The sequence below is a fragment of the Ceratina calcarata genome, unplaced genomic scaffold, assembly GCF_001652005.2.
Source record: "Ceratina calcarata isolate Rehan_Ccalc_2016 unplaced genomic scaffold, ASM165200v1 scaffold267.2, whole genome shotgun sequence".
Classification (NCBI taxonomy): Eukaryota; Metazoa; Arthropoda; class Insecta; order Hymenoptera; family Apidae; genus Ceratina; species Ceratina calcarata.
This window is the reverse complement of record NW_017148873.1, coordinates 335,219-350,563: the sequence shown is the minus strand read 5'-3', so window position 1 is coordinate 350,563 and position 15,345 is coordinate 335,219. Positions and strand designations below refer to the sequence as shown.

At 42.7% G+C, this 15,345-nt stretch overlaps 1 protein-coding gene across 7 annotated transcripts in view; it reads left to right on the top strand.

Annotated features, from left to right (window-relative positions):
- The window catches only part of LOC108623420 (sex determination protein fruitless), a 59,629-nt gene that overhangs the window by 19,907 nt on the left and 24,377 nt on the right, over positions 1-15,345 (top strand). Inside the window, exons 5-6 of one of the 7 annotated variants that reach the window (XR_003388961.1) lie at positions 2,376-2,766; positions 9,691-9,708. The exons of 3 other annotated variants lie outside the window; for them this stretch is intronic. Coding sequence is in view for 3 of the 4 variants with exons in the window: in XM_026812238.1 (XP_026668039.1) it covers positions 7,832-7,849; positions 9,691-9,986 (314 nt within the window). In the remaining variant the exon portion in view is untranslated. Of the gene's footprint in view, positions 1-2,375; positions 2,796-7,831; positions 7,850-9,690; positions 12,377-15,345 lie in introns of those variants that run through there. 3 more of the 7 variants (XM_026812238.1, XM_026812240.1, XM_026812244.1) reach the window with 3 other exon arrangements.

Here is a 15,345-nt window from a genome sequence, read left to right as displayed (position 1 = left end):
GCAAATTTCTACACGGCTGTGGCAGTGTTTACCACTCGTGCATACGTGTTCCTACGCGACGACTGTTCTCGAGTTCCGGTCGCGACTCTTCGAGAAATCCTCGCGATTATCCCGTAAACTTGTCGCGCGTATATCGTACGGATTGTTCCGCAATCTAGAAAGTTTCTCGGACTTTCTTCGAGAGTTACGCTTTTTCTAAAATCCACCGCACCATGGAAGCGTGCCTGAAGAATTAACTGTTAGAACTGTTCGGATAAGTTCGAAAGTTCCACCACGTGTGAAAAGAACGATAGATGAATTTTTTGTAAAGTTTAAATCAGGAAATATTAATTTTATTATACCACATTCGAAGGGATAGTTCACTTTAGAGGATACAATTATCCTTTAATCATTCTGTTCTAATTTTACATGCTAGTGTTCGATAATTTAATGCAATATTTATAGATTTCTTATCTTGCTTTCACTACACAGACGTATGTATACGCCCTCGCAAGTTTATCAATATATACGACAGACATAAATATACTCTATAAATATACTGATGTGCGAATCGGCGTCCGCACCGATGGCTCTCCGGGATAGCGCGCCACAGTGAAAGGGTTAAAATTCTGCATTTATATCTACACCACATGAATTATAAACGATGGATAGAATAATGAGCGTACCTGTTTGAACTAGACATTTGCTCACTAAATGTTTGAACAGCGCGAGATTCAGATTTAAATTGAAGCAAATCCACAAAGTAATGCCCGCCTCGAGTCCAGCTCGATTATTAAGAGCGCGTGGTAAAATATATTACACTAGTTAGAATTTAGAGGACCATGAAATACACTTTCTTTTGTAATGAAGCAGTTTAATTTATTTGCCGTCAGATTACCCGCTTTTAAAGATATGAATATTTATGGATATTTTAAAGTAGATTCATTGTATGAAACAGGTGTAGAGTCGTAATTCTTACATAATTAAACAAAGCACGAACATCTTATAGTTATAGAGATTAACGTTGACATTAGTAGCGTACAAAATAGGAGTCAGGAGCTGAGGCGGGATTAAGGANTTTCTTTTTAAAAAATGCGTTTCTGAAGTGCATAAACTTTTGGGATTGACTATATAGCCAATACATCCTTAAAGTAATAATTTTTTTTCTTACAAATTTTGGTAGCTATGCATTGTATATTTAGGTACAATCACATTTAAATCTCCATCCTTCCTATTTTTCGTTTGCATTCGGCCGTCGCCTCGAGCGTATCATTACTTTCATTCTGGGAGGTTACGCGATCAATCAGTGTTAGTTATTGGTTCTATCCAGTGCACGAGCCGGAACTGATGCGTGCAGCTAGCAACATTCGAATACGTCGTTCTTTTAACAATTTATGGATAGATTGCGTGCAAAGGTATTTTAAACTTGACGTCAGTTGAGTTTCGCGGCCGGATAAAGCAGAGGAATAGAGCAGTATGTTTTGCGGACGTAAAAAATAAATCGGTTGTTAGAAAAGCTTTTAAGCGAGATCTCACTGGGATTTCATCAAGTTGGGCCAGCACACTCTCTGGACGTAATCCCATTTCGATTTAATCGTGGTCTCATCCTTTGAAATACCATAAATCTTCCTCGCAATCTCTAAGTGGTCGATTATCAAAGTTGAAATGCTCCTACAATCGTTGGAACAAAAAATTCCCGTCCTCCGTAGCTGTGAATTTTCGTACCTTTTTACCCCGACGAGCTAATAATCGTTCCTCTATTGTGTCGAACCTCTCTACGCGAGCATCACCTGGCTGTAAACGAGGGGGAAAACGCATCCGAGGGTTTGTTCGCCTCGTAGTCGGAGAGAATCGTCGCTTACGGAGGGAGAAAACTGGTGTGGCCCGAAACAGTTTCTATGACAGTTGCACAGTTGTTTCGTTGAATCCGTACGCGTATATCACCGGTAGCCGGGCTTCTCTATTCGTACATACACAGAGAAACGCGGCTACACACCCGGTGCTCGAATGAACCGTCGGACGAAGTGGAGAGATACGAGAAAGAGGCTAAGAGATATAACATCGGTACTTGCCGACCTTCTTTATCCTAGTTCCTGTCATCCCTCTTATACCGTCTCGTACCCTCAGCCACGTAACTCTCCCTATCTTTCCTTCTTTTGTCCTCCGATCCTGCATAGCACAGTCGTCGGGAAACAACACACGGTGATCGATGTCAGCGTATGCAAATGTCTGGTGTCACGCGTTGCAAGGATCATCCTCGAAAAAGGGATCTCATCCCGTACCTCCTGCATCCCTCACGTTTTCCCCTTTGCACGCTAGTCAACATCCAGTCTGTTTTCCTCCCTCTTTCTCACGTTCTCTCTCTTTCTCTCTTTCTTTCTCTCTCTCTGTTACAGTGTTGGCTAGTGGTGTCTCACTGAGAAGAGAGAGGGGGTTGCCCCGCAAGGTCAGAGGTGTCAGCTGTCCTGCTGGATATGCCTCCGCCCTTGCTACCCTCCCGGCCGAGGAATTCTCTCGTTCGGCCGTGCGTCGAGGGTGACGGGCGGCGGTGTGTGCCGGCGGTGGTTGCTGCGCGCCACGCCGTTGTCCATCGGTGCGATATGTTTGTCCGGATAGCCTGGGACGTTTGTTGTTCCCAACTGCGTGCAGCTGGCTCCATTGTGGCAACTCGGTCACTAACCGATGTCATCGCGTAAGATCGCTGCTAACACCGCCGCGGAATATTGTCCCTCTGTCTCCGTTGCAACTGCGATCTCTTCCACGTACACGCAGCCCGATAATTTGAAGGTAACCCAATAGACGAGCTCTGGCTAACAGATTCAGACGTTTTATCTTTAGATCCTCTAGAGTCAGCTTTTCCTTTCTCAGGATTCACATTCTGTTAGTATAGAAATTCCGGATACGAACTAAAGTTTTTGTGAGGAGAGTTCCTCGATGGTGTTCCTTGGCAAATCGTCTCGCTCCTCGGTTTTTGGGAAACGTGACGCGGTACTCTTTCTATTTTCGTGTATGACTCCCATCGACGTGACGTGCAACCGAGGAACGTATAAATACGTTCGAAGTTTCGCAGAAAAGTAGCTCCACGTGTCGTCTAACGTCGATTACAGGGCAGCGTGGTAGAGTACGATCAGAAGCCCTCCTCCCGTTCTCTCGATTCTATTGTAAGCGATATCGTTTGCTCAGAACCCGCGATAACTTCGCGGCACGGACTCTTTCATACCAGTACATGCATGATCGAATCGACGGTAAAGAGGCGGATACTGTATCCCCCTAGATCCAGTTCTCTTTATTTTGCTCGCGTCGTATTCGGAAAAGTTTCGCGAAAATAAATGACGAAACAAAAGCCGAAGTTTGAATGACTTCATCTTTTTGTACGGCGATCTCGTGGAAAACCGCTCACCCACGTGGGCTGTTCAATCGAAACGTACGCCGTTCCGCCGAGCTTCATCTCTATCTCTCTCGGTTCGCTTGATTAGCTAATGCAGCTCGCAGAAGTCGCGATAGCCACTTCGCAAGGCGGGAATATATCACCGTTGCCCCTCGGTCACTTCTAGGTGTGCTAGTTCTCAGCGCGCCGCTTTTCGAAAGTGTGCTCCTCCTCCGTTAGCGTTGGCTACAGCGTTGGGTAGACGTCGGTGGGTTGAAAGGGACTCCGCTACTTTTCCTGCCGGCTGTTCCATGCGATTAAACGCTCGCATCGCTACCTCAATCAATCTTCCAACCCTGTGAAAAGCAGTTCTAGCGTGTGTACTTTTATATACCGCCTTCCATTCCATGGCAAAAGTATCGATGGTTGAGGCTCTTCGGTTAGTTCGGATCCTGTGGATAGTTTTTGCCATTTTCGTGTTCAATTTGCCGACGTCGAGACGGCATTATCGGATCGAACTCGCGTTCGACGCGCCGGCGAAATACAATTACGTGTGAGCGCGAAAACGAACCGGGACACTGATTTATGATGTTCGTCCTCGCGATGACGCTTTCATTGATCTCGGACATTGCAGGTACCCGCTCGTTGCTCCTGTAAACGAAATGTATACAATTTACCATCGCAATGATGAAACTTTTCATTCGTCTCCTGTACGATAATTTACAAATATATTTCGGACACTTATTATATCTTGAATATTTGGAAATGTCGGTTTAAACAGCTTTTAACTTGCTTTAAGATGTTTCCTACAGAGTTAAACAATTCCATACTATTTTTAATCGTTACAGGCTGTAGGCATATTACAGCGTGTGTTAATATAGCTTTAACATTTTAACGGTGAATGACTTTTCCTTTAATCGACTATTATTCTGGATTAAGTTCGACAGGCTGCTTGTTACGAATCACGCGTACTCATTGTCACTAACATACATACGTGTCTCTCGCGAATGGAAAAACGCGAGAGACTCGACTACATAAGTACCATACATCTGTCTGCACCAGGATAGATCAAGTTTTTATTGCACGTGTATTTAAAACCGTTGTAGAAAATCGACACGCGAATATACAAACACCCGATGTACCTAGCTATTAGAATTCCTAAACTAGCGTAGGAACTAGGCATTTAATTAAGCATCAACAGATTCGAAGAAAGAAAATGGACACAAATTATATATATATATATAATACAGACACATATTTATAAATATATATATATACATATATATATTTACGAGAATATATATACACTGTAATATTTTTGTATTGAACAGATTTGTGAAATAAATAACAATGATTGAAGCCATACCAAATATCGTGAACCACAGATACTTTATCGTACGCTGGGGATTATCGTTCGATACCGTTACAAAAACACATCCCATGTCGGCCGCTATTTTTGGGAAGGGCTGGAGAAAAACGAGGATGAGGGCGATCGGGCAGGGACGGGAAAAATATATAATAAAAGACTGATAAAAGGAGACATGTAAAACAGGGGGATGTATGCTTCGTGGTCGGTGCGCTTCGACGCGCGCTCTGCTGATACACGCGAGAACTGTTCTTTTGGCGGACGATTTTTACGGAAGAAAAAGCTACCGATCTTTTTTTCGTCTCTGGAAAAAGAGGAGATTCTCGTTTCGGTCGGAGGACAGAGAGTGTATTATCGTCTCTTCTCGAGCAGCTGCTTCTCTCGTTTTCCATTTTTTCAGTGTCTATTAACGCCACTTCTCTCTCTCTCTCTCTCTCTCTCTCTATCTCTCTCTCTCTATCTCTCTCACGCTGTGACCGGCCTCTCTTCTAATGCTCATTAGACGTGTACCTACGTGCTCTTTTTCTATCTAACTAGCTATCTATCTTTTTCCTTTGTACTTCACCGTGTACACGCGGGATATACATACAACTACTGTACATCACGCCTTTGTCGTACGCCCGAGAGAGGATACGCAGTGTAACCGTGTAACTAGTAACTCACGCTGATGCATAATTACAAGCAAAGAGTCTAACAACGTTTAACCCAGAACAGCTCAAACTAACAAATCGTATCAAATTTGTACATCGATCTTGCGTACATAGATCTCTCTGAAATGGTAACAGTTTGTGCGTGAGATTGGATACAGAATATTTTTACAGCCGCAGCTATAAAACTCAGAAAATGCGATTCCACAGACTTTTTCACGTGTCTGTAATATGATATAATAGGAAGCTTCTATGAGCTCAAAGGATCTACGGTATCTTTGGTATATTTTTGCTCAAAAGGATTATCCATTCTACCGATTCTCGCCATCTGTTACCATGAAGAGGCTACTGTTATCTATCTACATGTATATGTATGTACATAAATGTATAAAGGAGGAAGGTTGTACGAAGTTCTCTCGCAAGAAGAAGAAACGCATTGTCGTCGACGGATCGGCGCTTGCTGTATTCTTGCGGCAGACCCAGGTTTCCCACTATATTCCCGTATAGCAGTTACCTACCTATATCCATGTACCTTTGAACATTTCGCGAAATGAAAACGCGTTACGTGTCGGAAATCAGATTTTATTGAAAATCGAAGCAGATGCGGGACGTCAAAAGTTTTAACGTCTTTGAGCGCTCCCTCCCCTCCCCTCCCCTTTCGACTAACATTTTCACCCTTGCCCATGTTCCCCGTCGGCTGCCCGTCCATCTTTCTCTCTTTTTTTCCCCTCTCTCCCTTCCGTCCCTACCGTACGACGCCCTTCCCCGACGCAAGCTTCGTGGTTGATCGATCGTAGTTTAACAAAATGACCTCTCACCTTTTCCCCATAAACGTCCGCCATCTACATCCTATCACGCGAATATTATTTAAACTGTGCGCTAATCGCGCTGTCAGGGAAACGGAATGGGGAAGGTAGCGTGAATGCAGTGGAGTTGATCGATACGTCGACTCGCCGTGAAATAGTTTTGTCAGGAAATAGATAGTACTGGCCTGATACACGCTCGCCCGCGCACGTTGCATACGCGTGTATAATACACCTACCCATACGTGCATTACCTTTTCCACGCGTATATGTGTCACGCATCGATCTCTGATACGTACTCTCGAACGAGTACGTGAGACCGCCGCGCATACAGACGCGCTCCTGCTTTGGGAATATGCATTATATTAAAATGGAGTCTCAACTCGCTCATTTGGTTCAGGACCGCGGAACCTCGATCCCTCCGGAGTGGAGAGATTAAAAAGAATCACGAGTTCCTGTTATCATCACCGGTACACGCACCTTGAACCACGTGCAACCGCGCACCGCGATCCACCGTGTTTAAGTCTTTGAGAAAACATTCATATGATATCTCTCTCTCTCTCTCTCTCTTTCTCTTTCTGTTTTTCATTTTTCTCTGGATCCTTCTACGTGGGAGGGGACTCCATTTTTACAGATTCTAGAACACCTTGAACGAAGGCGACTAGCGACGGGACCGAGTTCGATATGTGCATTCGTGGGCAGCAATCGATTTAGTGGCTGAATAGTCCGATAGGATTAACATTTTATAAATAAACGTTCGTAAGAGGGTGGTTGAGATTAGTGCACTTGATAGTCTTGGAATTTTGGCACAAGCTATTTAATTGTAATTGGATCAAGAAGATTTAAAATGAGCTTAATCTGTTAATACGGATGACGTAGAAGCAGAATTTTGATAACCATTAAAATCAATTGAATTATTACTCATTTTTTAGTGATGGATATGCATATATTAATATCACCATTGGGTTCAAAGTAACTTGCAGCAAGCTTAATCCTATCGCTACGCGGCCACATAATCGGAAGGATTCAATCAGTGAATAATAATTCTTTCTCCGGGAAGTTGCGCCTACCTTTAGCTTTCCCATTTGATAGATTGTATTTCGCAGTATAAGAAGGATTGAAAAGAGCGGTGAATTGAGACGAACGAGCCAGACACTCGGAGGTGTTCTGTGTGTCACCAGGTTGGGGAGTTCGTAACTGTATTAACCAGCTGGCTCAGACGCTTAGAGAATACTCCATTACGCGTTAGGCCAATCCCGACCTTATTCCAGACTGCTCCGTGTACTGACATTGTATGTATATATTCGAGAACAACGCCGTTACTCCCTGCTGTGGCCCTTGATAGTGGGAAACAATTTCTGCTTTTATCGCGATTAACGACCGATTCGTTATTTTCCATTCTGAATCTTTATATTTTGTTTTACGTTCAATTTTCTTCACTTGATTATAATTTGAAGAAAGTTACCTCTACTATATGTAAATGTACGATTAATTTCTCCAAGCAGTGAACAGTAACGTACTTAAGTTGATCATCTCGGATAGCTCGCTTTGACTACGCACAGAACTTGTAGCAAACCTGTACACGTCACCCGTTTATGTATTTATTTTTCTTGTTAATTGCACTGGTTTGAACGTTTGAACGACCGTTTCTTTTTTTTTTCTTTTACAGAGGACTTTTTACGCAAAAGTAAATGTGTGTTGCACTTAATCCCGATGTACAGAGTGTCCTTTTACATTATGCGATATGATGTGGTTACTCAACCCCTCTTCCTTTTTTTTTTATTATTTTCTTTTCATTTTCTTACGATTATGTTCTATAAGTTAAACAGAGGAAGAGCTCAAAGTAAATTAATGTATTTTCGCGAGATTATATCGTCGGAAAAAGGATTTTTAACGGACTCTCGTGTTAAAAGAGATTGAAATGAACGTAATGGAGTTGTCTCTAAGATTTGAATTGGAAACAAAATTTTTAAGTAATCGTTGACCAATTGGCTAAGCCGAAGAGATAGACAGCTGTTGACCAAGATGAGGATGCCATTCTTATTTGTCAATGATATAACAATGAATTAGTATACGATTAGAAGCATCGGAGACAGTGATACATCCTTTAACCGTGAAACGTGCTTATGATCGATGATGGGTTCAATCTTACCGTAAGTAATCGGAATATTGACGAAAATCTCATTTCATTATACTTAAAATTGTAAGTAGACGGATGTTAATTAAATTTGTTTCAAATTCATTCAATGTTATTTGACTTTTGTGAAAATTAATCTGTCGCTCTACATTCGATCTACAATGGTTTTTTACCTATTTCTTCATTTTCTGTGCTGTTTCTTCTATTTATAATTATGTATACATACATAATACTTATAAACACCAGCAGGTAAAAGTATTTGTACAGACAATAAAATGTTCATTACTAATCTTAACACAATATATTTGAAAGCACATAAATGATATTTTTTTTGAGAATGAAAAGAATTATTGAACGTTAGTGGAACACTGCATCAAGTGTTTTGTCAATTGTTTCACGAGGATATCAGTCGGGACCGTCACCTTCGATAAGCGTCATTTGATTGATATCTACTTAGGTGCCGCCGTGGTTGGCATTTAAAGACTCGCGTTAAGCTTGATCCCATCGATAATCACGTTTACACGTCTGGAGACATTAAACACGACCTTAAATACCGAAACGAAATATCCGGCAATGTTCCTCTCCTTGGTCAACTCGAACGCTTGTAAATCGCGCTACTTTCCAGCCAGTTTCCGGAAGCGAGTTCTCGCCGCGTTTCTCGTTTTCTCTTTTTCTTTCTTCGTGCCGCGTTCCCCGAGTCCTTCTTATCGAATCTCGTTCGTGGCCCCGCGATTTCAATCGATTCGCGTTAATCCCTCGACCCTCGGCCCTCTCTCTTTGCGCGCCAAATGCTACCACAAGTCGAAGAGAGTGTAACGCGTGAACGGCCTCGCTTTTCTGGGTGGAGGTTCGAAGAGGAGGTGGAGGAAAAGGAGAAGGAGAAGGAGGAGGGAAAAATCTGCTCGATAGAGAGCAGGGAGGAGAGAAAACATGTATGTAGATAAATACGTGCGGCACGATCACGGCCTTGATTCGTAAGTAGGAGGGTAAACATGGGGAAAATTAGTTGGGAGGTATGTAAAAAAGAAGCACTGCTACGAAATCGAGGGAAAAGGAGCGCGGCGGTGGAGATGGATGAGGAGAAAGAGGAGAAGGAGCAGGCGAGGATAAGGAGATTTAAGGAGATGGAAAGAGGTGGAGGAGGCTAGAGAGGCAAGCTAAAGAGAGAGAAACTAGGACTGAGAGAGAACGAGAGAGAGAGAGACGATACATGTATAAATATATTATGTATAGTATACATGAGGAAAGAAAAAGAGAGAGGGAGAGATAGAGAGACGGAAGCGATCGAGCCGCCGTCGACACAGACTGGGCCGCGGGCGGCTCGTCGTTCGTCGTAGGTCGTGTTGGGAGGCCAACAGTTGAAAGTGACTTGTCTTGTGTTGATGTTGCAGGTTCAAAAGCCTGGCACATGCGGCTGACCTTTGACCGGGTGCCAGGCGGCTGCAACCTTCACAGGTGCAAGCTGTGCGGCAAGGTCGTGACGCACATCAGGAACCACTACCACGTCCACTTCCCCGGCAGGTTTGAGTGTCCTCTCTGTCGTGCCACGTACACACGTAGCGACAACCTGCGTACGCACTTTAAATGCAAACACCCCGAGGCAAGAAAGATCGATGTAAACGATTTCGTTACGGGAACGTTGGCGCTATCCGCGATGGCTAACGATACCATGAACACGCTGTCCTAAAACGTGGAAAGGACCGTGTGCACGCGTCTGTATATATCTTATACATACATATACATATATATATTTACACGTACGTACGCGCCCCGAAAGCAACAAAAGCAGAAAAAAATTAACAATGAATATAATATATGAATATATATATATATATATATGTGAAAATATATATATATATACATAAAATGGATAATCTTATACAGAGAGCGCGGGTGGCTGCGCCGGCAGGGGGGTATTGTCGCAGTTTTTAGATCATAATCCGATACGGCCCTGGTGTCACGGCCACGTAAAAAAGGCCGGCCTCTCTCGGCTTTTTTCGTTTTCGAACACCAAATCTTTTATATAGGTTCTCTACGCTTAAGAAATCGACAAGATTCTCCTAATCGCGGGAAGGGTTTTTTGTAAACGCAAGGTGTGTACGATGTTCAGTGTGCGACATTTCATTTCGGGACGGTCTCTTTAGTCACGAAACGCTCTAGGGAAAAGGTATTAGCGATTCGAGCGTATGGTGCGCGAGATTGTAACGCCAAAATGCGCATTGCGCGGGAGCAATCGGCCAAAAGAGAGTTGGCGCGCGCGATCGCCGCCGGCCGCGGGGATATCCTTCGATTCGAGCCGAATTCGAAAGTGTCGATTCGTCCCCGGCGCAACTCGAACCGGTTTTTTTTACGACCGATGATGCGACGACAAAGTTCCTCCTCGATTTCTGGCGAACTGGCCGTTTGTTGTTTCTTGTTGTTTTTTGAATTGACGTGCGACGCATCCGGGATAATGATGTTGCCGAGTCCGGGACGAATCGAAGTTGGCGCGGGTCGCTTTTCTTAATTATCTCGGCTTGAACGCTCGCGGATTTCGCGTTTCTAAGGCCGGCCGGGAATCGCGTGGTCGACGCGCTCAGCTAAGGCGCGCGCGCGTAATTGCGTGCCCGCTGCCGACTGATTCGAACTCCTTGTCCAAAGACCGGGCAGCTTTATTTTTTTTCTGGTGATTGAACGCTGCACCGATCGATGATACTAAAGAGAGTTATTAGTTCGGGGGAGAGTTCACGATTCGCGCATTACCGCTATACATATTATAAATAACAATAACGGAAGATTTAATGGAATTACATAATATATATATATATAAATATTTAAAGTGGGAGCAAACGTGGTGCCAATTCCTCCCGTAGTCGCTGCCTAGCGGCCGATACATGCCGTTCGACAGCCGGAAAAGAATTCTAATTCTAATTGATCGATTTATTAATTAATTATTGATTATTAACGCGGTTTTACTCGAAGTAATTCATTCGATAAGCAGGGTGAGTCATAGTTGTTGAAGAGTTTATAGTTGGACTTCATATTAGAGTGTACCTAATCGTGTGTTTCATCGAGCAACTGTTGCCAATATCTATCACGGCCACGTGTATGGGGCTGGTCCAGTTCGCGGGCTTTCAACACGGTGATGGGAGTTCAACAAGGATCTCGAGGAGTATCCGATACGTACACTGCGCGCGCGCATACACACGCGGTACACATACCGGAAGAAACATTTGATACACGGAATCGGATGTACGTACACGAAGAAAGGGGGGAGGCATTTAATGCGGCACACGGTCACGCACACTCTCAAACATATACACACCGCACGTGTGAGCACACGCATGTAGAATCACGGGTGGACACGGGACGGGACGACACGCAGCCACACGACACCCTGGCGTACTTCCGGTAACGGCGTGGAAGTACGGCGACACGCAATATTGATCGACTAACAACGAAATCTTTTACTCCTATGCATACTTTTTAACGGTTTTTTTTATAGTAGATAAAAAGAAACGTGCAAGCGGAAATAGAAACCGGAAACAGCGCGAAACGACAGTTTGCAGTTCTAATATGAGCTCTGAACTATGAAACGCGTTATTTTTTATTACTCGAACACCTAAAGCTCTACGATATTTACAGTTTAAAACTACACACGCATACAGACACATACAGACACGTACATGCACATGTACGTACACATCAGCGGATGCAATACTGCAGCAGACGATAGTGGAAATCACGTGAGACATTCCACGAATTCGGGACTTAAACGCATAGGTGAAACATTTTATCTTGTAATCGGATTGATTTCTAGTACTATACAATATTATAATATTATACGTTATATACGTTAATGGAACTATGTTTACGGTTTAACGGTCGTGGCCGGCCGGTTGAATGGTGTGTTACGTTTTCTAAATAACGGTGTCAATTTTCTCTTGAAAGAGCTGGGCTGGTTACGATTATTCACCGCTACATTGTTACACGTTGATATTTAATTGGTTGGGGTGTAATCTGTTTGTTCTATCTTTTCTTCTTTGTTTGTTTTTACGCGAGGAAATTTATATCATAATATATATATATACACATATACTTACTTCCTTACGCATATTACAATAATATATTAACGATAAAGGTTTTAAACGAAACGCGAAGGAAAGGAAAAAAAGATTACGTATATATACAGCCGTGGTGCGCAAGGACGGATCCGAGCGCGTGCACGCGGCTCGGTTACGCGCGCGCCGCGCTCCGATTCGTATCGCGTGCACGTATGATACATTTACACAACGGACGGACGAACGGGAATGCAGATTAATAATGCGTACGCGTGTTTCGAAGCTCGAAAATCGTGCAATTCGCGTCGGGTAACACAGAGTACGTAGATACATACGTCGACACAGTTGGTACGTCGAGTCCGTTAGCTATTCAAAGAGCCAAACCGCTACAATTGTGATCAAATGATATTACCGTCGATCTTCTCTCTTTTGCAGAAAGGGGCACTTTGCATAGTTAAGGCTACTGAACACGCATATACCTTTATATATATGAACTATACATAATTTAATAATATAATTAATATATAGAATAACCAGAACATTAATATATTACGCAGATGATTAAGTAATTAATATATTGGATAATTTATTTTATTTTGTTTTATCGTTTTAATATGATTTTATATGTGTTATTCATTGTTTATGTATTACTATACAAAACACGTATACACACTTATACACATGAACACAATCAGGGACACGAACAGAAATGTACACGGATCATGGATTATATCTATATTATATTGCAGTAGCACAGTATATATACATATACGCAGAATTTATTATTTATTATTATCGGAATCGGGGCGGGAAGGGTTGCGTCTAGGTACAGTTTGTAGACTTTTACACCTCTTCGATCATTCTGTTTTTCTTGTCTCTTTGTTCTTCTTTTTTGCACACACGCCAGTTTCAGACCCGAATCGACTAATCTCTATTCGCGTTCGCGCCTATTTTTTTACCCCACCTCCCCTTCCTATCTCACCCTCCCCTTTCTTGTTTCGAGTTACACCAAATGCGTCCAGGCCAGCCGAGTGTTCCGAGTGCTGGAAAATGAGAAAACCCGCTAGACGAACCAAACAACGTTGCGTTAGAATTTAGTGCTTCGCACAGGTAGAAGATATAACGAAATTTTGTTGGGCCATTCCGTCCTCCATCTGCGACCCCAGCTTCGTCGAAACGTCATTGTTTTCTGTCTTACTATGCGAGATTCCGTGTCCCAGGGTTCGCTAGGAATTATCTTGGCGATAAAGTCGACGCTCGTACCATTACGGTCCGTTGCATCCGGTTCGAAATTTTACAAGTTTCTTAATGGTTCGGTCGAAGAGATTAAATTTCTCAGAATTGAACTCTTACACGAATTTCCTGACGGACAGCGGGTACTGCAATTCGAAATTTTATGACTACTTTAATGGATGCTGCAGGAAGATAGAATTTTAGCTAGCTAAGGACTTTACAGAAATTTTTATGGAGTCGAACCGTTCGAAATTTTACTATTCAGTCGATTTTATGTCCCGAGACGTGGGAGTACGTTTTAAATTAAAAATAAAAATTTATAACTCGCTATTATAACGGGTAGTGTGTATATTGCACTATTTTATTTATGTTATTCCCTTGTGAAGGATTATAAAGTGTTGAACTAATTTTCATCGCGGTAACCGCGAGCGTTTATACGGTATTCGCGTGCGCGACCAGCCACGATCATCTCTACTGCCGTGCTCGAAGTCGATACGCGTACGTAAATTGTTACGGCAGTCATCAGTTAACTTTCGCGGTAGATCGATGGGCAGTTTATGAAACTGCGCCTGGCCAGGGCTCAGTCTACGGTAATTGATGGTTAGCAAACTCCGAGCTTCGTTGTATTTTGATTTTTATCCACTAGTCTGACGTTTCTGCAAAGATTCTTAGGGAACGTCAATCTTGATATTAGCGGTACGCTAAATCGTGATTAATTTGATATTAAGGATTTACTTTACAAAAATTTAATAAGTCGTCAATGCCTGACAGATGGAATGCAACTTGATATCTGTAAAATTGTTCAGATCTTCATTTCTATTATTGAAACTCCTGATGTCATAAATTCTTCAGTATTTTTTATTTTCATCAAATGAAATCGGCGAAGATCGCAGAAAATATTAAATTCATTCGAAGCGCTTCTAGATCGTCCCAGTACACTCGATGGGTTAATTTAAACCCGGTGGGACCAGTGTTCAAGCGTTGATCGTCTTTTTTCCTTATTCTTCAAACACTTTCATATCGTAGACGCAGTCTGGCTTGAAGTAAAGACGATTAAGGCGAGGCAACGGACGATCTCCGACAAAGGGACTGAAAGGATTAAAATTGCTTTCCGCGCGAATAAAAAAGGTTACAGTTATATCACGATTCGTCCACCATTCGTAACTCGATGTACAGGTTCCGTTTAAAAAGATCTCGCCGTTTTAAGATCTTCCGGATTTATTAAGTAAGATTAGGTCGTTAAAGATCGTCGGAGTGCAAGACTCCGGAGATCGTCGTCGACGATCTTCGTCGCCTACTAATTTCTTTTGTTATACTTGATCCCTGTCGCAGAATGAAATTTGATCTTCTATCCTTTGCGGCTCAATTATTCGGCTCGTGTGGTTTTATCCGAGGTGTAAGTCAATCGAAACGGTGTTTTTATGTTTCCGTGACGTTATCATTCTCACGATTTTCTATCTTTCGTGACCGCACCTCGCGTGGCTAACTCTATTTTGTTATTCCACTGATGATCTGTGCAACCGCGAAAATGGCAATTACCATCCGCTGACAGATGGGAGTCGTAGATAGCTGTATCACGAACATTTCCTGCAATAAAGATAATATTTATTGGGTATGAATACTTTTGATCGCGGCGAAGTTTCGTCGTTGATTTTTCCGTACAGATAACGTTTAGAGTTGCAGTGGTGGTTCTTCTCAAGGCAAATTGACTGACTACATACTTGAGGGAGTTGAAGAATATTAAATGCGAACGCATTTTCGATTCGCTTTTCC